This window comes from Coptis chinensis, chromosome 2 (genome assembly GCF_015680905.1).
Source record: "Coptis chinensis isolate HL-2020 chromosome 2, ASM1568090v1, whole genome shotgun sequence".
Lineage (NCBI taxonomy): Eukaryota > Viridiplantae > Streptophyta > Magnoliopsida > Ranunculales > Ranunculaceae > Coptis > Coptis chinensis.
Window position 1 is genome coordinate 106,238,563 of NC_141457.1, and position 22,743 is coordinate 106,261,305.

At 37.3% G+C, this 22,743-nt stretch overlaps 2 protein-coding genes and 1 long non-coding RNA gene across 4 annotated transcripts in view; all 3 read left to right on the plus strand.

Moving 5' to 3' along the window:
• The window catches only part of LOC147520120 (uncharacterized), a 77,669-nt gene that overhangs the window by 21,024 nt on the left and 33,902 nt on the right, over window positions 1–22,743 (plus strand). The window lies entirely within an intron of this gene.
• Window positions 1,905–17,185, plus strand: LOC147520121 (acyl-CoA 5-desaturase AL21-like). Of its 2 annotated transcripts, none has more exons than XM_086591575.1 (6): window positions 1,905–2,274; window positions 2,485–2,625; window positions 2,733–2,873; window positions 6,338–6,444; window positions 6,550–6,667; window positions 16,346–16,577. In XM_086591575.1, exons 1-6 carry the CDS (start codon window positions 1,990–1,992, stop codon window positions 16,454–16,456), a joined length of 903 nt encoding a protein of 300 aa, XP_086447701.1. In that variant the 5' UTR covers window positions 1,905–1,989; the 3' UTR covers window positions 16,457–16,577. The 2 variants fall into 2 exon arrangements, with proteins under 2 accessions (XP_086447701.1, XP_086447703.1); XM_086591577.1 differs by lacking the exon at window positions 16,346–16,577 and adding an exon at window positions 16,912–17,185 and having other exon boundaries at window positions 1,910–2,274.
• On the plus strand, window positions 19,497–20,824 carry LOC147520122 (acyl-CoA 5-desaturase AL21-like). Its single transcript, XM_086594925.1, has 4 exons — window positions 19,497–19,575; window positions 19,654–19,797; window positions 20,180–20,286; window positions 20,377–20,824. Exons 1-4 carry the CDS (start codon window positions 19,537–19,539, stop codon window positions 20,663–20,665), a joined length of 579 nt encoding a protein of 192 aa, XP_086451051.1. The 5' UTR covers window positions 19,497–19,536; the 3' UTR covers window positions 20,666–20,824.

Below are 22,743 nucleotides of genomic sequence, written 5' to 3' on the forward strand. Positions count from 1 at the left end.
CCCACTAGACTAAAAAAGGAAGAGAGAGAGAGAGAGAGAGAGAGAGAGAGAGAGAGAGAGAGAGAGATGATAAGTGCCTAAAATTGTATATTATATATATGCATTATATAATATCATTTATGTTTAATTGCGTAATTTTAACGTAAAACCATATATTATTCGTTTTATTCCATGACATTATGCACATTTTTTGTCATAAAAGATTATTTGCATATATGTGCATGTCTTTGAAAAAGTCTGATGCAAAATATGTTGTATTAAATTGGTTTAATATTTTTTATAGGAAATAAAGATGTTGATCAAAGCTTGAGCCCATAAGCCAAAGATGATCATTTAAAGAATCAATAAGTGAGAGCTCATGAAATATATTGTGCTATAAAAAATGGAAGAAAATGTTAGAGAATTGAGAATTATAAAAGGAAATCAAGAAAAATAATTGCACCTACCACTATATATTCTTACCATTTTCACCACATTAAATATCCTCATTTCCATTGATTATTTATTCTATTGATTTCATTATATCAAATCATTCCTTAATACCTTATATTCTTGCCAATCACTCCATTCCTAATTCAAAACCATATCATTTCATTTTATCTTTTATTTGATTACCAATTAATATTTCATTCATTCATCATGCCTTGATAATATCTCTTTTATATTCCATTTCCTAAATTCTTTTCTCTTATATTTTCTTCACATATCCCAAATATTATTTCTATTTTGTGTGAAAATATTATATGCATCAAGATTTTGTTCAAATAAACTATAAATAGAGAAGAGAATTGGCATTGAAATGATCATCATTCTAGTATTCAATTTGTAAAAAATTTATTTTGTAGTTTTAGTTGATTTAATTAGTGAAGAAGAGTGTTCTAGAAAGTAATTTTCTGAAAATCAACGTCAAAGCAATAAAGACAGTTTCAATGTTCATTATATCTCGTATTTAATTATTCAATTTTTTCATGTTAATTAATAGCATGGAGGGCTATGCTACCACCCCAAGGGAGAAAAGTAAAAGCTCTCTATGAAATTCTTGTTATTTTGCTTTTGTCATTTTTGTTAGAATCGATCACCAATATGTGTTTTTCATGAAATCGAATGATATCTCTTTTTAATCGATTTTTATACTAATGTTAAATGTGCATGGTTTCTATCATCGTGGAAAATACCCCGTATTTTCCATTGTTAGTTTATTTTTTTTGTTAAAAATCTTTTAGACTCAACTTTAATTATTAGTTATTAAGGAATTTTTGGAATTTTTTATACTTCTAACATTGAATGCCTAAAAATTTCTCATTTATTTGGAGTAAAAAAGAATAGAAGATTTAATTTAATATTGAGATGTTTTATTATGTTATTAAAGTTATATTTTCCGCTAATTCTAGAACTAGCATTTAAGATTTAGTGAAGTTTTGAAGAAATTACCAAGAGGTATAAAAATGAAATAAAAGAATTGTTGGTGAGTTGATAACTTTCTACCAAGGGTTTTGATAAATTGATCTTTGAAAATTAATTGTTTTAGTTAGTCATTATTTCCTTACAAATTAGTTTTATTTTTAGTTTATATAAGAAATTAGAAATTTTTAACAATTGTTTTAATATTAATTACCAAGGTAGTTATTGGTTTATGAAATCTCGTCTCCATCATTTATATATCCACTTAAAGATGCATGAACCAAGCTAGGCTAGTATACATAATACGTATACATGTTTAAATCTCGATCCGACCTTTGCTTTCTCAATATGGGACCACTGTTTGAAAACTAGCCAAGTTTCCTTCTCTCTCTTACTTAAACCTAACAAACCTAAGTTTCCTTCTGTCTCTTACTTAAACCTAACAAACCGCCAGCCAGCTGCCCCAGTTTTGTGAATAACACATGACGCGCGTGCGTATGAAAATGATCTAGTATATATAGAACCTAATGCACTGCACATTCTTGATTAAATTATTTGAAGTACGAACAGTCAGAGAAAATTCGGTTCATGGAAGTTACATCAAAATCACTGCCTTATGTTCTCAATGAAAAGATGGAGGTGCCTCAGAAGTTGCGCGCCATATTCTACACTGTCGCGGTAACGCATACCATGTGCTTGTTTGCGCCTTTCACCTTTAACTGGGGCGCATTCACGGTGGCAATCGTGCTGCATGTTGTGACTGGACTTTTCGGGATTACTCTATCTTACCACAGAAACCTTACACATAGGAGTTTCAAGCTTCCAAAGTGCCTCGAGTACTTGTTTGCATATTTTGGACTCCTTGCTGGTCAAGTACGTTTGTCCAATGACTCTTTTGACACACACGCACACGTCTCCAACGAGATCAAAGTGTGCTATACAAAGTGCATCAATTCATAATGCGCGGAAAGGGGTAAATCTGGTGCATGCACGAGATTACTTCATAATATACCTGCTGCGTTTCCTGGTAGGGTTTGATGGTAATCATGACATGTACATCACTCTTTTGTCTGTTTATTTCAGGGAGATCCAATATTTTGGGTAAGCGTACACAGGTACCACCACAAAGTCACTGATACTGACCAAGATCCACATAGTCCAAGGGAAGGCTTTTGGTTCAGTCACTTCATTTGGATTTGGGACGATAAATATTTTGTCCACAAGGTAACTCTCTATCTTTTTTCCTTCTATTGACAAGTTGTAAGACGGTAAGACCCATAGAAGCTTGGTTAAATGGAATTTGATATGTGAGAGTTTATACCGTGTTACAGGGTCACAATAATGGGAACGTTGCCGATTTAGTGAATCAAAAGTATTATAGGTTTCTGGGGAACACGGTGGTGCTTCACTTGTGCCTACTTGCCTCTCTATTGTATATGTTGGGAGGGATTCCTTTCGTTGTTTGGGGAATGGTAGGTGTAAACTTGAATTTCTTCTCCAAATGTTATTATATTTCTGATGCATATATAGTAAGTTTCTCATCATTAGGAGTCGCGCACTTCTATCTTTTTGGAATATCAAACTTACAGTGACATTTAAGTCAAGTTATGTAACGGCTTACTGAATAACACGTACACTAATCTAGAGGTCCCTCTGTTTGAGAATTCACGGCTGTACATTCGGCTTGATTGGAATGTTGACAAGTAGTATGAGCGGCTTAGCCTAGGTTCAACAATATGTTTAGTTTCCTTGTATATTATATTTATTTTTAAGACATGATGAACTAAAAATACAATATATTTTGCAGTTTTTGACATCAAATACAATGTATTATTATTTTTTTTTGCCTAAAAAATACAATATATTTTCAGTTTATTACAATTGATGGCGATCGGTTAAATCAGATTCAACTGAACTCGATTTAGCCATTAAAAAACAGTCCGCTGACTTGAACCCACCTTCCATTTTCCCTCATCCCTATGAGATATTCTCGTGGTAGCCCAGGCTTTTGGAAAAGAGTTTGTCTACCCCGAGGATATTCTCATAGGGACGAGATCCGAGACCGTTACATGTGTGATCCAACGGTCAAAATATCAAAAACAAACTCACATTCTCTCTCTTCCTTGAGGAACGAGATCCGAGACCGTTAGATGTGTGATCCAACGGTCAAAAAATCAAAAACAAACTCACATTCTCTCTCTTCCTTTTTGTTTTTGATTTTTGGACTGTTGAATCACACTTTTTTTTTTGCTGGGTAAGTTAAAATGTATTAAAAGAAAAGTAACAAAATACAAAAGGTATTTAGAGATGCAACATGTTACATTCTCTAATGTTCATGCCAACTCAAGCAGTCGACTATTACCATTTATAAGAATAGTAATAGTTTACATTCACTGAAATCTATAGAAGGTCTGGTAAGGGCCTTCCCATTTCTTGAGCCCGATCCCGGTTTTCCTTCACATATAACTCGTTCATTAGCAGCCAACAAAGCTCCAATCTTGGCTAACCTATCTGCAGTATAGTTAGCTTCTCTAAAGATGCTGGTGATCTTAATATCTGGAATTGCAAACGTACAATTGTTCCATCTTGTTTGCAATGTCCATGGTACATTTCCACTCCTAAAAACTTGTGCGGTTTTGCCTTCGAATCGGTTTGATTCATAGCTTGTACCATCCCTTAGATATTGCAATCTCCACCCCTCAAGAATGGCCATACACTCTGCCCAAAAATTGGTACCTACACCAATACTCTTCCACACCGTAAGCTTGAAGCCACCCATATTGTCCCTATAACGAAATCCCAATACCGCCAGGTCTCGGGTTACCTAGAGAAGCCCCATCGGTGTTCAACTTCAATATATTTGGAGCCGGTGGAATCCAAATACAATCGCTAACGCTTGGTGCATTCCTAATCTTCGATGCCACATCCCAAAATTTGATCACACCCGCTTTTTGTCGTGATATGAAGTTGTGGTGTTTGGCCAAGTGTCCCGAGAGTTTCACGAAGTTCGAATGTAATACTTACGATCGCGCTAATGTTTCTCGTTCTTCCTTCAAAATGTATCAAATTTTTCTCGCTTCCATATACTTCGTCGGCATAGCCACTATACAAGTATGCCATAACTGCTTTGATCTAGGGCTCCATTGGCTATTCACCTTCAAAGCATCATCCAAACACACTATATGATCGGTATTAAAAGCTTTTAAGCTAGCCAATCGCCCACAACTTTTGAGAGAAGCAACACAAACCGGAAGAGGTGACTATGTGTTTCTGGGCATTGCCGACAAAGTCTGCAACAAGAAGCCATGTGTACTCCCAATTTTTGTACCCTCTCATCAGTAGGAACACCTTTTTGTAAAATCTTCCATGCTATTGCTGCGGGCCTTGGGTGTATGTAATTATTTAAAATACATTTACTCCAGGTAACAACTTATTTCTTAGTTCTGATTTCTTCATATGCTGACCTTGTAGAGAAATTTCCTTTCATGTCAGGACACCACACCACATAATCACTTAAGCTTGAATCACACTTTTGCACTCTAGCCATTACCTCTTATAAGATGTCTGGAATGCACCATTGATCATTCTTGTAACACTAGCCATTACCGTTGGATCACACTCGGAACCCTCATCCCTATGAGGATATTCCCGTGGTAGCCGAGGCCTGCACTACTCACGTGGCTAAAGTCAAGCAAGCACCAAAGGTTTCCCTCGACATTCTCCAGAATGTCTTGACTCTTGAGCCACCATTTTTTGAAGACTGCAATAACAACCACATCAAGTGTCCACAATATTTCACATATCATCATTAAACTAATCACATATCATAGCTAGCTTTTTGTTTTTTTCCCACATTGATTATTGGTGAATTAACTCATTAGACATATAATTCTACACCAAGAAAGCCAGTAATAATCTTTGAATTGAAGCTGATCGATATGGAACAAGATATCACACATATATAGTCAATTAAAAGAATATATGCAATTTATATAGGGAGTTGATCATCTTCATAACAGGACAACATATAATTCTATTTAGTTTTGTGACTCGATGATGGATGCAAATCACTCTGTATATTCATGCAACAGACCTTATTTGTCTTGTAATAAGATCGATTTCAGAAAAACTCGTCAATATCTAGCAACAAATACTCGCCTTCTAGGATTTGACATTAGAAACTCATATCTTTCCAACTGATCATGGAAGTCAGGGTGAAGCAAACCCAATAACAACGGAGACTCACATCTAACGGAACCAATTTCACCCAATATTGTACTATATTTCGAGGAAGCCGATACTCTAGACCAGTCAGTAGAAGATTTTCTTGTATCCCCGTGATTGTTGTTAAAATCAGTAGGAATTTGGTTTTTGAAAAGAAGACTAGATCGTGCGATACACCTGCCATGACATAATCTGCGCACTAAACAAAGATTATAAGCGAGATAAGAAGCTAGGTTATGTGCTAAGTGCCGGAAATCTTGAATACGACTGTTAAATATTCGATAAATTGGGGTTTTGGTGGAAGAAGTTGTGAGTGTAATGAGGTGAGGGGTTGCGTCCATCTTTGAGAGAGGTTATGACCGAATCCATCATTGGAATTTAGCCATGTAAGTACAGTCCATTCTTTGAATTTTCCAAAACACAAGAAAATGGAAAATGGGCAGGGTGCAAGTCGTGACTGTTTTTTAACTGCTAAATCTAGTTTCTCGAATCTGATTTAACATATGATATCAATTGTAATAAATTAAAAATATGTTATTTTTAGATAAAAAAAAAATAATACATTGTATTTAATGTAAAAAACAGCAAAATACACGTTATAGATATTAGTTAGTAAGTGAATTAAAATTATTGGGTCATTGCATATACGCAAGTGTGCGCAATTGGTTCAGAACCATCCAAGAAGTCTTCTTGATATTATTTTTCACTGCAGGGAGTGAGAACTGCGACCGTGTACAATGTCACTTCTTTTGTAAATTCAGTTTGTCATATATGGGGACATCAAGCTTGGAACACTGGAGACACATCTAAAAACAATTGGTGCGTCTCAAGTACACAGTTTGTTCCTCCAATTTTTTTTTCTCTTCGTTGATCTCTTATGCTCCATGTTTTAATGCCCCCTGTTCTATAAATGTTGTTCATCAGGTTCATCGCCTTGCTTACTTTCGGAGAGGGGTGGCATAACAACCATCACGCCTTTGAATTCTCAGCTCGACAAGGACTCGAGTGGTGGCAACTAGACCCGACGTGGTATGTGATCAAGGTACTTGAACATTTTGGATTAGCAACCAATGTAAAGTTGCCTTCTGATACTGATAAAGAAAATAAGTCTTTCAAGATTGAATGAGTTGGAACATACATATATGGAGCTCTCGACTAATAGTAAGATGCAAAAGATTGATTAAATAAAGCGGCGAAACTAATAAGTCTATAAGTAGTCTATATGTAATTCTTTTCTTGTTTTCGAGAAGAAGGTTAGGCTGTGTATTCGTTCATGAATAAATGTTGGCTCCTTGATTGCGTCCATATAGCGCTTAAGGAGTCATAGATTTGGTTGTTAAGTTTTAGTGTTTGAAGGTCGGAGGAAATGACGGGTTGTAACTGTATACAGTATATAATATAATTCTAAGGAACCACGCTCCTTGCGCTATTCAAGTTCAAGAGATCAAAATAAATGCTAGTCCCATATGATAATAAAGTTTCCCATTTCCAAAGTCAATTCCCTCCTATTTGTATTTTGAAAACAGTTCTGATACCGTGTATTAGGCTATTAGCCTACATTATCTTCCACGTACTGTACCAACAGAAATTTAGTTAAACCACAGAAATTCATCGTCATATCGTATATAGTGGATTTGTTTTTGAGATAGGCGTAATGTATTTCATACATTGTCACCAAATACGGTGTTTTTTGGAAAAAAAAACGCGTTTAAAACCTGAGATATTGCCAAAGGCGGTTCCAGCTTTAAAACACTGGTTTTCAAAAAAACGCCGCGTTTTAAACCCGTTTTAAACTTTAAAACGTTTAAAACCCGAGATTTTGAAAATCTCCAGTTTAAAACTTTTTTTTTTTTTTTAAAACGCTAGAAAAGAAAAGGGTTTTGGAGTTTACCTTTTTGAAGAGTGGGCGTTAGATTGACTTATTGAGACCGTTCTATTTTGCTTTGGACTATTAATAATTAATTGAAAATTTTAAAGTTATTAACTTATTTGTAGTACTTAATTATGTCATTATGGTTTGTAATTAGTAGTGTCTTATTTTGAGTAGTGTTTTGGCACTGAATCTAAAACTTCTAGTATTTGGATGAGTAATGATAATTTGATACTTTCATGTATTTGAATTTTCTTTCATTTGCATTATTATTATTTTTATTTTATGTGTCTATTTTTTTTTTCCACTTTTATAGAAAATCAAATTCCTTATCTATTATATTATTTATCACCGGTTTTTACCGTTTCTTTTACGTATTATACGTTTTAAACCCGTTTTACCGTTTTAAACCCGTTTTTTATGCACCACGTTTTTTTTCCGTTTTTTTTCCCGAGACATTCCGTTTAAAACATGAACTAAGTTTTTTTTCAAGTACACCGTTTTAAACCCGTACCGTACTTGGTGACAATGATTTCATATCATAAAAGGAATTTTAAGAACTACTCACAGATAAATTCAAAGGTTTGCTGGTTTTTAATTTTTTATTCATTGGTTCATGCACGGATAATTGCTTGGATTCTTCACATTGATTGCTGATTAATGATGACTGATTCACAGCCACACCAGTGTGGTTAGATTAGATCATTCAGAAAGGTATAACATACGAGCTGTTCTTCAGTGCGCGAGATGTATTGTGCGCAGGTTATCTGGGCTGTTGGATTCAGTACTTCTGCCGTCCTATACACCCGCACCCCTGGCATGAGTGGCTGTGATTTCACAGCGCACCATACGCCTTGCGCAGGGTAGATTTAGCCATAACATATATGTCAACACTCAAAAGTGAAATTTATAGTGGTGAATGCGTAGAACTATATAGTCACACCTATTACAAGTTTTTTTACACAGGCAGCAACATCTGAGTCAGAACTCAGAATTAGAGGTGTTCATTTGGACCCGAAACCAACCCACACCTGATAAAATCCAAACCCGAAACCTACCCTAATAGATAGATTAGGGCTCAGTGGGAATTTGGTACCCGAAACGCACAAATTAGACGTGTTAGTGTTGTGTATACTGAACTTGTCTCTGGTCCCTAGTTTCTTTATTGACTTAGTGTACTAGTAGGTGTTCTTTCTCTGTCTACCCGAACCCAAGACCGATCCAAAACTATCGGTTCGGTTATCGGATAATCCAAAACCAATTAAAAATTGGATTTTTGGTTACGGGTAACCCGACCACCCGAATGGACACCATTACTCAGAAGGGAAAACTTGCCTCAAAGAAGGAAAGTAATCCAACGAGATGATTGAGGGTATGGCCGTATGGCCAATAGTTTTGGTACCATATTGGGATTATTCGTGCATCCCGGCCTTTCGCCGGCATATATTTATGAATGATCATGAAATGAAAAGAACTGCGAGGAGTCCTTGTGCACAAATCATATCTTTTGCCCAATTTCATTTCATGTATATATATACTATACTGAGCCCGTTATATGAACTCCAAATTCATGTCAAAGCCAAAAATCATGAGTTCTGGCAAACAGTGGAGGTAGGGAAACTACCCAAACGGTGCACGCACTGCAACATTGTCGGTCACTTGGTCACCGAATGCAAGAGGCTCAAAGGGGTCATCAATACCTCTGACAAAGGAAAACAAGTTGTAGTCGATACTACTCCACCTCCGGAAGACAATGGATGGAAAAAGAAGAGAAACAGAAGGAAAGGGACAACATCCAACAAAGCAACATGGGTTCAGAAAGATGCACCTACTGAACCCCAAGGTGTGAACAATAGATTTAGTGCTTTATCCGAAACTCAGGTGGAGCCTGAACATCAAGAGGCGGCAGCCGAAGAAATTGTTGAGGTCGAGCAAATACATGCTATGCAGGTAGACTCAAATGAAGACGGTAAAAAAGACAGTGGTTTAAGGGCCCTTGTAAGAGCAGGACTTCTTGACTCTCCAGTTAACATGATAGTTTCTCCACCAAGATCACCTCATCTAGTTGTGGACTTCTCAATGTATGACCTAAGTAAGCGTACCACTCCTATCATAGTCGAGTCCGCATCCATGACAGTTGAGTCTCACTCTGATGCCATTCAGAATGTTCCTTCCTCAGGCAGTAGTACCAGACACAATGTAGCCACAACAGTTGAGAAGGAGGCGACTCAGGTCCTCAACCTCCTAAATTCGCTTGATAAGGCAGTAATGTCCAAGACTTGTGATCCTCCGGATATTGCATCAAACAGCTTGAGGAGAACCAGCTAGACAGATATTGTCCAATGCCAGATGGCCTTTGATGTTGACATTTCAGGAAATCCTCCAGAAAACTTACAGCTGATCTCCTCCCCACTTTCGTCAAAGTCAGTGGGAAAGAGTTCTTCTAACTGAGGTAACCCCTCATTCCCAGAATAAAACTCTACTTTTTTGTGATTAATAATGAGGTACCTATTCTGGAATATTCGAGGGATTGGTAACTCAAGATCCCAGGAAAGACTCAAAAAACTTATCAAAGAGTTGGATCCTGATTTTGTGGGCATTGCGGAACCAAAAATCGCACATGTCAATTTCATTTCCCTACAAATGCAAGCTCTCGGAATGCATCATTCGGTGATAACTAATGATACTGGTCAAAGAGTCCCTAATCTCTGGCTCTTTTGGAAAGCTACCTTACTGAACCCTATTGTTCTCAGTGTGTCTTACCAGCATATCACAGTAGAATGCCAAGGTCTATCTATTTCAATAGTACATGCTCACTCTCTCTACTTGTATAGAAGACAGCTTTGGCAGGATCTCTCGCACATATGCTCTCTCCAAATACCAACACTTATCATTGGCGACTTCAACTCTTACCTAAGCACTACAGAGAAAAAAGGTGGCAGATGGCCATCATCCACTGCAATGGGTGACTTTAGGGAGTGGATGGATAACAATTTTATGCTAGAGGCTCCTTGTTCAGGCCTATTTTATACATGGAGTAATAAAAGACGGGGATCAAAAAGAATCATGGGTCGCCTTGATCGTGCTTTCTATAATAAGGAATGGCAGGATTCCTTCCCTAACTGGGGTCTCAAAGCCGTTGCAAGATTATGCTCTGACCATGCACCTCTAATTGGATGGCATGAGAGCATCCCCAAGCCCAGAAATGCTCCTTTCAAGTTCTTTAATATGTGGCTCTCACACTCGGACTTTATGGCAGTGGTCAAGAATAGCTGTGAGGAGTACATAGAGGGTCATGAACTCTTTATACTAGCTCAGAAACTAAAGAGACTTAAAGGTGCAATAAAAAACTGGAACAAGCATTCATTTGGTCATCTGGGTTCCAAAATTTCTCTCGAAACAAAAAATCTGGAAGAGCTTCAACAAAGTTTTGAGCTCGATTGCGACAACGAGACTCTTGCAAATAAGGTAGCGTTGAAAGAGAACTTGGTAGAGTCCCTATTACAACAAGAGGAGCTCATGTGGAAACAGAAATCAAGAGCAAAGCTAGACAACGACATGGACAGAAACACTAAATTCTTCCATGCATTGACAAAGATGAACAGGGCAAAATCAATGATTAGAGAAATTAAAGATGATAATGGGTACTTGATAAAAGCCCAAGATGCTATTTCTGGCCACATAGTGGAGCATTATGAATCTAAATTCAAGGGACAGGTGCACACTCAAGATCATGAGCTCATCAACCTTATTCCACAGAGAGTCACTGACCAAGAAAATGCCTTACTTGTCAAGTTGCCTAATTCGGATGAAATTAAACATGCAGTCTTCGCACTTGACCCAAATAGTTCTCCTGGTCCAGATGGATTTGGGGGAAGCTTTTTTCAGGCTTGTTGGGGTATAGTGGGTCAAGATCTCAAAGAATGCAAATCCTCTACTTCTTCTTGCGCGAGAATGACAAAGAGCTTCAACTCTAATTTTCTAGTGCTGGTGCCTAAAGAAAGAAATGCAAACCATCTTAGCAAATTCAGACCAATCTGCTTGTCCAACTTCGCCTACAAAGTCATCACAAAGATACTAGCAATTAGACTCATGCCAATTGCAGCAAAGGTTATATCCAAGGAGCAGTATGGCTTTATTGCTCAAAGAAACTCTCACCAAGCCATAGGTTTAGCCTCTGAACTGGTTAATGAGCTAAAGGTCGCAAGATATGGAGGAAGTATTGGTATAAAACTTGACATATCTCAAGCTTTCGATTCACTTGACTGGGATTTTCTTTGGGCTGTCTTAGCCCGATTTGGATTCGCACGAAGGTGGATTGACTGGATCAAAGAAGCCATATGTAACAACAACATCTCAATCATGGTAAATGGAGGTCCTGTGGGATTTTTCTCAGCTGGGAGAGGCCTTCGACAGGGGGACCCTCTGTCTCCCCTTCTCTTTGCATTCGCAGAAGATAGTTTAAGTAAAGGGATATAGTGGTTGGTTGTTAACAGAAAATTCAAGCGAATGATCATGGATTCTAAGTTCTCCAGTCCTACTCACTTAATGTTTGCGGATGACATCTTTATTTTCAGTAACGCAAACAGAAGGTTCCTTAAACACCTTATGCTCCTCATTGACAGATATCAAGACTCATCGGGCCAGCACATCAACAAAGAGAAGTGTAAGATTTTTCTGAGTGAAATGAAAATTCAAAGGAAAAATGAGATTCATAATCTATTAGGAATCAAAGAGGGCTCTCTCCCTGAAAAATACCTTGGTGTCCCTCTTATCACTGGAAGAGTCTCAAGAGCAACTCTAGCGCCAATGATAGAAAACATGAGAGCTCGAGCAGCTAGCTGGGCTGGGAAGATGTTGTCTTTCAAGGGACGGGTGGTACTAGCAAGACATGTATTGGGCAGCATCCCTATATACAACATGGCCTTGTACAAGTGGCCACAAGCTGTGATTTGAGAGTGCGAAACTATTATCAGAAACTTTGTGTGGTCTGGTAGCCCATCGAGCAGGAAACTTATGACTCTGGCGTGGGAGAAAACTTGCAAACCCTTGGAAGAAGGTGGGCTTGGGCTTCGTAGGCTAAAGGACATCAATCTCTCCATGATCATGAAGATGGCCTGGAGCTTTCTTAATGAAGACAATGACTGGGCTAATTTTATGAGGGGGAAATACATAGCAAGGAATGGAGATTGGTCCTCAAGTAAGACATCCACTGTTTGGGCTGGAGTAAAGTGGGCTCTAAAGGAAATGAAAGTCCATACTGGTTGGTGCATTGGCAATGGTCGCGACATTCGATTATGGAAGGATAATTGGCTTGGGAATAAAGCCATTTGTGATAGAATAGAAGGTAGTGCTACCTCCTTTTGGGCAGATAAGAATGCAAAACTCAGTGATTGCATTAGTGGAGATCAGTGGAGCTTCTCACCCGACATGATCATGGTCCTCAATAGACTAGGCTTTCAAGTCAATCATCTCCCTCAACCATGTCCAGAAATCACAGATTCAATGATATGGCAACCTTCCACCGACGGCAACTTCAAGGTCTGCACAGCCTTTGAAGCAATCAGAAAGAAAATGCCCAAGCCCCCTTGGGCACAATTTCTATGGAAGTCAAAAATTCAACCAAGGATAGCAGGGGTGGGCTCGAAGATCTTACAGGGTGTCATGCACACGGATGATAATCTAAGAGCAAGAAACTTCAAGCTTGCTTCAAGGTGCTGCCTATGTCAAAAAAATGAGGAGTCAAAGAGGCACATTATTTTTACATGTCCATTTGCCTTCAAACAGTGGAATCATTTGAAAGACATCTTTCAGGTTAATGGGGACGTCTCCAACTTTCAAGATCTCACTAATGTCTGCAGAAACTGGAGCACATTACTAAAGGACATTTGGTCTGCCGCTGCTATCTCATGCATGGTATCTGTCTGGAAAGCGAGGAACAAAGTCGTTTATGATGGGGGAACTCCAAGTCATGTCAAGGTTTGGTCCCAAATAAAATTGGCAATTCACTCAGCCTACAACTCTTCTGAAGGCCACATGAGTAACTCTTGCCAAGATCTTGCTACTCTCCACATATTGGGACTTCAATCTCGACCAAGAAAGGCTCCAAAGATATATGAATGTTACTGGCTTCCCCCTCCTCCAAACATTATGAAAGCAAACACAGATGGCTCGAGTAGAGGAAATCCCTCCGGCGAGGGGGGGAGTTATATTCAGGGACAACAATGGGGTGGTACATGGTACTCTGATAGGAGGACTAGGGGTGTGTACATGCTATGTCGCAGAATGCAAGGCAATTGTTGAATGCATAACAAAGGCAATAGAGCTCGGTTGGACCAGGCTTTGGATTCAAACAGACTCTCCTCTTGGTGGCGACTTTCAACACAAATAAAGTCCATTGGCGAAGCAAGGCTGCTTGGGAACAAGCAAGACACAAAATGGAGTGGCTTCTCATTTCATCTACATGGCGAGAAACGAATTTCTCAGCCGACTCTTGTGCTAGGAAAGGAGCTTCATTACCCAAAGGGGTAAAACAATGGTGGAACTCTCGAAAGCGGACTTTATCTTGAGGATTGAAGACCCTAACACTACATACTTCAGATTTGGTTAAGAAATGTATTGAGGGACTTGCACAAAGAGTGCTTCCACTCTATATGATATAAGATCTCTGATCACTTGTAATTGTTCATGTAACCCACTTTTTGCTTAATACAAGTTACCTTTAGCAAAAAAAAAAAAAACTCCAAATTAACTCCACCACCAAAAGTGGATTTATAAGATGAATTCAGGACTGATGTTTGGTGAAGATAGTCAGCCCAAATGAAAATGTTTAACCTCGTTAAAAGTTGTTTTGAAATTTGAAAAATCTGAACCGTTGGATAATTTTAGAATACTGCAAACAAATTTGATACGTTTAGACATCTTCAAAAGTGCTGATTTTTTCTAAAAGAATGATCTATATTGTGGGAAGAACATTTCCACCAAAAATCAGCTTCTAATCCATTGTTTTTCATGGTAGAGTTTTTTTGGAGTTCGTTTAAGTGGAGTTCATATAACGGGCAGGGATACTATATACACAACTCCATATACTCATAGTTCAGGATTTCAGAATTCAAAAAATATGGAAAACCAAAATTGATAATATTTCTTTTCCTCTCCTCAACCATTTCGGGTTAAGAAGATGTGAAAGTGCGTTTCTCTCTTCTCTATAAGAAATAAGAACGGTGCCTTCCGAGGTGTAAGTAAAGTGGGAGATAAGGGATGTCATAATCGGGACCCATGTCATGTTTAAAAACCGAAATATCTGGCTGAACTATGGACAAAATAAAAGGGTGATCTTTGACACACCCATAAAACACTCCCATACCCCATAACCAATATAAAGTTTTGTCATACCCCAATAACTACTTAAATCTAATAACATCTCTCAAATTAAGTTGGGGTATTTCCAATAAGGGCAGAGGCAAAATGATTAAACCTTAAAAAATAACGACACATCATTTGGTACCTTTTTTTTTTTTTTTTTTTTTTTTTTTTTTTTTAAAGTTTCTACACAGAGGAAGGGAGGAAAAAAAAAGGGAAAGAAAACCTCTTGTCTTACGAAGGGTTACGAAGTTATCTCCTATTTGCATATTATTGTACTTTTGTCTTGGCAGCAAACAAAGGTTATGAAGTTAAACAACTTTAGTGTTTCTAACCGACAAAGGTTACGAAGTTATCTCTTATTTGCATATTACTGTACATAGTTGTTTGATGAAATGCCGCATTGAGGGGGAAAGTCGTGTTGCTGATTTCGTGTGCGCAAGGTTGTGAAGATTGCCTACGTTCATGTCTTCTATTTTGGATGTGGTTAGGCTAGGAGAATGGAAATTTGAATTTGGTGTGGTGAAGTTAATCTTGTTTGGTTGTTTGGCTGGGAACAATTGATGTTCTATGCTGTTGGGTTATAGATTATACTCTCTAGGTGCTTGTTATGTTATGAGAATTGTTATTGGCTAATGGTTGTTTGAAGTGGGCCCTGTTTGTATGAATTTGGGCATAGTCACTTGACCTTGAACTTTTTATTACCTTCTTGTTTGCTTTACATCTGACCTTAACTTCAGTTTTTCTTGTTTATACTGAACCATGGGAATTAGTGTAGGAAAGCATAGTCAAAAACATGAAAACTCTGCAGCTTTCAATGACGTCGAACCCACTGTAAATTCCAATACAAGTGAAGCTCCATAATGTAGAAAGAGAAGTAAGAATATTGCAGGCTTTGACTGACATAAAACCTAGTACAGATTCCTCAAGATGTTGTTTTGCTTGATGTGAACACAGCCCTTATTGTAACATTAGGACCGTGAGTCGTGCGCTTAAATCTCTACTCGGTCGCTACTCGCTTGAAGAGCTTAGTAGTGAGTAGGTGTAATCGGGTCGGGATTAATCAGGATTAATCGGACGATTTTTCATAACACTATATTTCTTTACAAATAATTATTAAATATATTTAACTTTTAAATACCAACATAATGAAATCAATTAAGAACCCAATCAATCAATAAACAATTAAAACACTCAATCAACTAAAATAAATATGATTAAAGTGTAGAACTTTACATAATCGAGAGTTGGTCGAATCGGCGAAATGTTGAGTTCAATGTTTAACATTGAAATAGTTGAAATAGTGAACACAATTACTCGGCTAATCAGCTAATCGGGCCTAATCGGCCGAGTACTTTGGGGAGTTTTTGTGCCCGATTGTGATCGGGGATTAAATTCTTAGTCGGGTCGGCTAAGTAGCGAGTACTCAACGATTTAATAGCCCACGACCAGAGTCTTGAGTAAAATTGGATGTTGTTGTGCTTGAAGGTGATTTCAACAATGAAGACGACGAGAGTTGGACTCAGCAAGAATTTGAAAGCAATGTTGTCAAAGAGCATGAAGGAAAGAGACCTCTTCTGTCGGGAGACCTACAGGTGACTTCGAAGGAAGGTGTAGGAACCCTGGGTGAACTCACATTCACTTGACAACTCAAGCTGGATTCGTAGCAGAAATAAAATTCCTGGCCATGAAATTGTTTACTTTTGGACCAACCAGCTCTACTAGTTTTCTTCTAGCTAGCATCACAACTTTGAGGACATAGCATCAAAGTGTCAGGCCAAAATAAATGTCAATAATACAATGCCAAAAATGTAAAGATACTGATTATACCAACATTGTGGACCTAATTAAAACCTGGCTTCATTAGAGATATTATTCGAGCACAATCAAGCTTTAGTATATATGTTAATGCCTGGCTTATATGATCGATTTTTTTGGTGGTTGTTAACAATTTATGCAGGATTCAGTCGTTGTGTGAAAAACTCAAAGTGCAGGATTGGTAAATTTATATCTTCGAACTTGAGTTGTACTCATCATTTTTTTTTTGAATTTAGTGTGGAGCTAGACAAACTTCACAATGATGATCGATGGCTAAATTTCTATCTTCGTCAAGGGCAGTGGCATGTGGCCTGTGCGAACTATGGTTTCGTTGCACATCATTTTTCTTGAGAAGTTTTAATTTGGAATGCAACCAACTTTGTCCGGTAGAGTGCTGTTACCTTAAAATAAAAAAAATTGTGCCAGTCGAGGTAGGATCACAGTACCCGCAAAAGATGTAGAATTCTACTTATATTGTTGAACATTGTAGTAATCCAAAGTATAATAGTCTTCTGCGTTCTCCCATTCGTTAAAATTTGATTTTGAATTTTTTTCTTCATTTTCATTTGGCTGGTATTCATTCTCATTACTTTGGTATGATTGATTCAAATCAAAAGTGGGTGTTTGCATATTCATTGATGAGATAAAAGAATAAGAGGTTATTGGAGAAGAAGAAACAAAAAAAAAAAAAAAAAACCCGTCGGTTTTTTTTTTGAATCACGCCTATTAAAAAAGAAGGGTAATTTAGAAAGGTAAATATGTCTAAAATTATTTTATTTATTTATTTTAAAATTGGAGTACGGGACTCGGAAGTGCTTTGTTGGGCATGTCCAAGATCACCCAAATAAAATTACCTATCTTGGTTTCTTGGACATTAGTTTCTTCATATTTTTTAAGGAAATAATTGAAAATGAAAGATTTTCACGTTTTGAATGACTTCAGCATGTTATTTTTTTCATTTTGTCATGAGCACAGAAGGAACTGAAGCTCGTAATTTTATATACCAAAATAAAGTACAATTACAATGATGCGACCAGAGAAATACTGACTCTTAAGTTGATTTGTAAGCTCTAACTCAACGATGACACCTTCAGGCTCAGCGTTGTATCAACACAAAGAAGGACAATATCTACAGACTTGTATATAGACAATGGACGCTTAGAAATCATTGCATTCTTCCTCCAGTTTTCGTCCTATATGGCTATATATACTCTTAGTCGGCTAAACAACTCCATCATTTCTTTTTTGTGAACCAATGGCAATGGTCTCCGATGATGGACTCGCTAAGATTGTACTCAGACAAAATTTCAAGAGATCTTGCCAAGGCAGGGTCCAAACAAGAGTGCAGGGGTGCTCGTCTGCATCCATGCGCTAAGCAGCGCAATTTGACGACCTGTTGACATAACACCAATGCCCTTCCAATTAAATATCTGACACTTTCATATAAATTTGAATCATCTAATGAAAGCCTATGGGGTGTTTGGATCCTATTTATTTATTGCCAAAAAGTGTTTATTAGTGAAAAAACATTTTTTTAAAAAATAAATGTGTTTGGTTTCTATTTAAAAAAATAATAATTTTTCATCCAAAAAAAACTTGTTGGTCCCAAAAATTTGTTTTATGATAATTAGGTAAAATTTGTTTTTCAAGTTAAAAAACTATTTTTCTTTGAAGGAAACACTTTGGGTGCTAAAGGAAAATGAACTCCTTGGATGTTTTAGACTTTAGTGATTTATGCCACGACATGCCAAAATATATCGAGAAACATAACGTGAAATCTGATTTGATAAAATAGCATTTAAAAAAAATCACAACCAAATATATTTATTGAAAAACTGTTTTTAGAACATATATAGAACATGTTCAGATGCAGGTGGGCTAGTTCTCTCCCTTAAATTGTATCTTGCTTCAAGTTCTATACATATATAGAACATGCACACATTTCATTTTCTTAGCTAAAACAAAGTCAATTTTAAGTACTCATGGAACTTACAACAACACCAACGCTGCCATCGCCTTTTGTTTTGGAGGAAAATGTGGTGGTGAAGCTTAAGAAGAAGAGGGCAACTTGGTTTACAAAATGGGAAATGAAGGATTTGCTCTATGTATCAGCTGTGCTGCTAATGCATGTGTTATGCTTGTTTGCACCTTTTACCTTCAATTGGAATGCATTTTGGTTGGGAGTGGTGCATTACATTTTGTGTGGGCTCTTTGGGGTTACACTCTGTTACCATAGGGGCCTTTCACATGGGAGTTTCAAGCTTCCAAAGTACCTCGAGTACTTGTTCGCTTATTTCGGGATGCTCGCGCTACAAGTATGTTGGCTTATATATAATTTCCACTCTCTACCGAGATGATAATTGAAACGGATATACAAAATATGAACATCTGGGCGTGTAACGTTTAAACTTTAAAGTCTAATTTCCTGGTTTCTCTTGTTAAATATATGCAAGTATGTGCTCTTAATTTTGAATGTTATCTTGTATTTCTACATGAATGTACACACGCTCTGTTCGTATTTGTTTTGTTTTTTATTTTTCCTTCAGTGGAGGGTCTAATCTTCAACGTATTGCAATAAACAACTTTAAATACAGCTCACTGATTTGGGATGAGAAGTTGTGTTTACATTTTTACCTTTTTTTTTATGGGACGTTTACACTTTTATATACTCCCCATTCCCCATATTGGCATATTCAAATAAGTAGGTTTTTTACTTGGTGAATCTTACAAGAAGTTGGGCTCTTTGGTTTTGATGACAATTTCAGGGAGATCCAATATTTTGGGTGAGTACCCACAGGTACCACCACAAGTTCACGGATCCACATAGTCCAGTTGAAAATGAAGGGTTTTGGTTCAGTCACATGGGCTGGATCTTTGACGACAACTATCTTGTTCAGAAGGTATATCTCTCTTCTGGTGGGTACCAAATGCAATCAAATTTTTTTGACTACTTAAATGATGCGTACGATGTTTTGTAGGGCGAAAATTATGTAAATGTTGGAGATTTAGTGAGACAACGCTACTATAGGTTTCTGGAGACTACTGTCGTGATTCACTTACATGCAGCTCTGTTGTATATGCTTGGAGGGTTTCCTTTCGTTGTGTGGGTTGTGTGGGGAAAGGTAAGTTCGTGTTCACTGAATACTAGTAGTTTTTATTTATTTATTTTTGATGGTTAAACCGAATACTTGTAGTTTATCGAAGAGTTATATGTCCTGTGAGTCTAATGGTTAAGTCCAATGGTGCACCGTATAACATCCATACAAAGAAAAAGAATTTTAACATTTGCATGTTTAACTCCCTTGAGGTTGTCATGCTAGCTGGTGTGAGTGAGTGGCTAATCTGCAAAATTATGTTTTTATTGGGAGGCTTGTACGCGCATGTCACAAGGGAGTTGGGGAGTTGGAGACTTGGAGTTGCCTCCTAGCATCCCTCTTTTCGTAAACCTTAAAAACTTGTATGAACTGAAAGTCTGAAACTGATGGAAATGGCATGCGAATACAGGGAGTATCAACCGTATGGGGTTACCACGTCACTTTTTCGGTGAATTCAGTATGTCATATTTGGGGACACCAAGCATGGAACACAGGAGACTTGTCAAAAAACAATTGGTGAGCACATATAACACCTTTCCATCAGACAGAATCTTCATGTTTTTAATTTCTCTATTTCTTTAATCGTCCAGGCTAATTTTTGTTCAGGTTCATGGCCTTATTTACCTTTGGAGAGGGGTGGCATAACAACCATCAAGCCTTCGAGTTCTCTGCTCGACATGGATTGGAATGGTGGCAACTAGATACGACGTGGTATGTAATTAAACTGCTTGAGCATTTTGGATTAGCAACCAATGTAAAAGTACCTTCAAAGATTCATAAACATAAAAAGTCATTGAAGAATCGAATGGATGACATGAAGCCCCAAACCGATATTAAGATGCAGAAGATGATTTCGGTTGACTGCAGTGAAGCTAAGGCGTACTTATCAACATGAATTGGTCTCAAAGAATTATTGTGGGCATATTGCACTATGGCGTATATGAGGGATGGTAACTCAGTCCATTACGTACTTAATTAAGGTTGTCTATGAAGATCGCAAGAACTATCCGGTATTTAAAATTTTAAATTGATGACATCTTCTTTTTCTTCCCAACCTAGTCTTAATAGTGAAGTATTAATTAACTAAGATGCTATAGTGTAATTTCTCTAATTTGTCTCCAATAACATGTAAAACTAACTTAATTTGGCGTGGATTTGTCTCCACTAACACCATGAGTTGTATCACAAAGTAGAAATTCTAAGGAAACACATGTTAAAAAATTTCCAAAGCCAAAAGCACGAATACAATGATTAAATAATTAGTAGAAAATCAAAAAAATAAATAAGTCTACTATCACATCTCTCTATATTAAAGCAGAGTCCACCTTAGGTGGCAATCACAATCCTAGGTGGCAATTTCTTATAACAGAGCTCTCCCACGTAGACTCATCTCTCCACTAAAACTCTGTAGATAGATAACATCACAATCTATTAAATATTATTAGAACAAATTCTATTAGCAATCAAATTGTGCTGCTCATCTTCTATATATTAACAATAATTTGTTCATCTGCCCAAGTTATCTCCTGATCTATCCGCAGCTTCGAGTCCACCCGAAAGTATTTGCCTTAATCTCAATTCTTTTGTTAAACTTGAAAATAAATAATGGAACACCCACCGTGTTTAATAGATAAAAATAGTTGCTAACACCCACCGTGTAGATCAACATGGATAGCTTGGACTGGCAGTAACTTCACCATCAGTCGATAAGAGGTTCACCTTAACCTATATACACAACATTGGTCGATAAGTCATTAAGTCAGACACACATATATAATGAACAACCATGGTGTACAATTAAGAATCAAAGAACCAAAGTTTTAATAAGGGTCCTTTGTAGTCTTTCCAAGGAAAGTCATTCCCAACATGATGGAATGCAACAAGACAACTAAACTAGCATAAACACGAAAAGCACGTAAAACTTATATCTACAGGCAGACAACAAAATCACTACACATAGAACGTAAAACATCTAACATTTTTTAAAGTGATTCAAATGTATATACTTGGAATCTCCAAGCTTCTGATTGTAATATGACTCCGGCAACTTCAACGAAATAGCAAGATTCAAATTCTGATTAGGAGCAACAACACGCGATCCTACATATTTTTCAAGTTCAATATTCTCTTTACAATTCAAGCCACATGACACGCTTGGGCAAGACATGATGATGGAAATAATACTCTTGGTATAATCGAAGTTAAGGTTATCGATATGTGAATCGTTCTTCATCAAGGTAGTACATTGTAACACCACCTATAACGAATCCCAATACTAGCAAACCAAACAACAAGAAACACACATAAGTTGACCAGAAAAAATCCCCAACAAAACCTCACCACCAACTTCAAAAAGAAAACTTTAGTCCGTAAAACTTTAGTCCGAAACCATACCTCGCAAATCGTCCAACATATGCAATTAGATTGGGCACATTCAACATTGTAAGAATCCAATACACTAATCATAGCGTCCTTGATTTGTTTCATTAGATTTCTTTTGGTACTTTTCGAGAGCCATTGAAGTGAATATGAACAAGAAATAAAATGGAGAGACTCGGGAAAAAGGCAAGAGTAAAAATAACCGGCATGGTACTGCTGCTGCAAAATATTGTCTTTTGGGAGAAAGGGAAGTGAAGAGTTTGTTGAAGTCATCTGAGACTTGATCACTAAAGAATACTTGAAACTCAGGGGTTTGAGGGCCAAGGCCTTGCGATTGAAATATGCATTATATGGCTTCTACTATGGTCTCAGATTGCAAGGAATGTATTCTCGTCCCCATCTTGAACATCCCAAGTTTGCAATATAAATAATTGTGCTTGATGGAGAGGAAGAAAAACATGAAGCTTCTCTCCAATCGCTTCTCTTATCATTCCTTGGCACCATCCATTGCCCCAGATTCCACCAAATACCCATGTAGGCCTTTACATATCTGGGCGAACATCTTGCTCAACCGACCACATTAGCATAGTCACA

What these genes read in the sequence shown, in the direction of transcription:
- LOC147520122 (XM_086594925.1), top strand. Translation starts at nt 19,537, where the DNA reads ATGGGCTGGATCTTTGACGACAACTATCTTGTTCAGAAG. An exon ending in ACAACTATCTTGTTCAGAAG is followed by an intron (nt 19,576 to 19,653) that starts GTATATCTCTCT and finishes GATGTTTTGTAG; the next exon opens with GGCGAAAATTATGTAAATGT. An exon ending in TGTGGGTTGTGTGGGGAAAG is followed by an intron (nt 19,798 to 20,179) that starts GTAAGTTCGTGT and finishes ATGCGAATACAG; the next exon opens with GGAGTATCAACCGTATGGGG.
- LOC147520121 (XM_086591575.1), top strand. Translation starts at nt 1,990, where the DNA reads ATGGAAGTTACATCAAAATCACTGCCTTATGTTCTCAATGAAAAGATG. An exon ending in ATAAATATTTTGTCCACAAG is followed by an intron (nt 2,626 to 2,732) that starts GTAACTCTCTAT and finishes ACCGTGTTACAG; the next exon opens with GGTCACAATAATGGGAACGT. An exon ending in GACACATCTAAAAACAATTG is followed by an intron (nt 6,445 to 6,549) that starts GTGCGTCTCAAG and finishes GTTGTTCATCAG; the next exon opens with GTTCATCGCCTTGCTTACTT.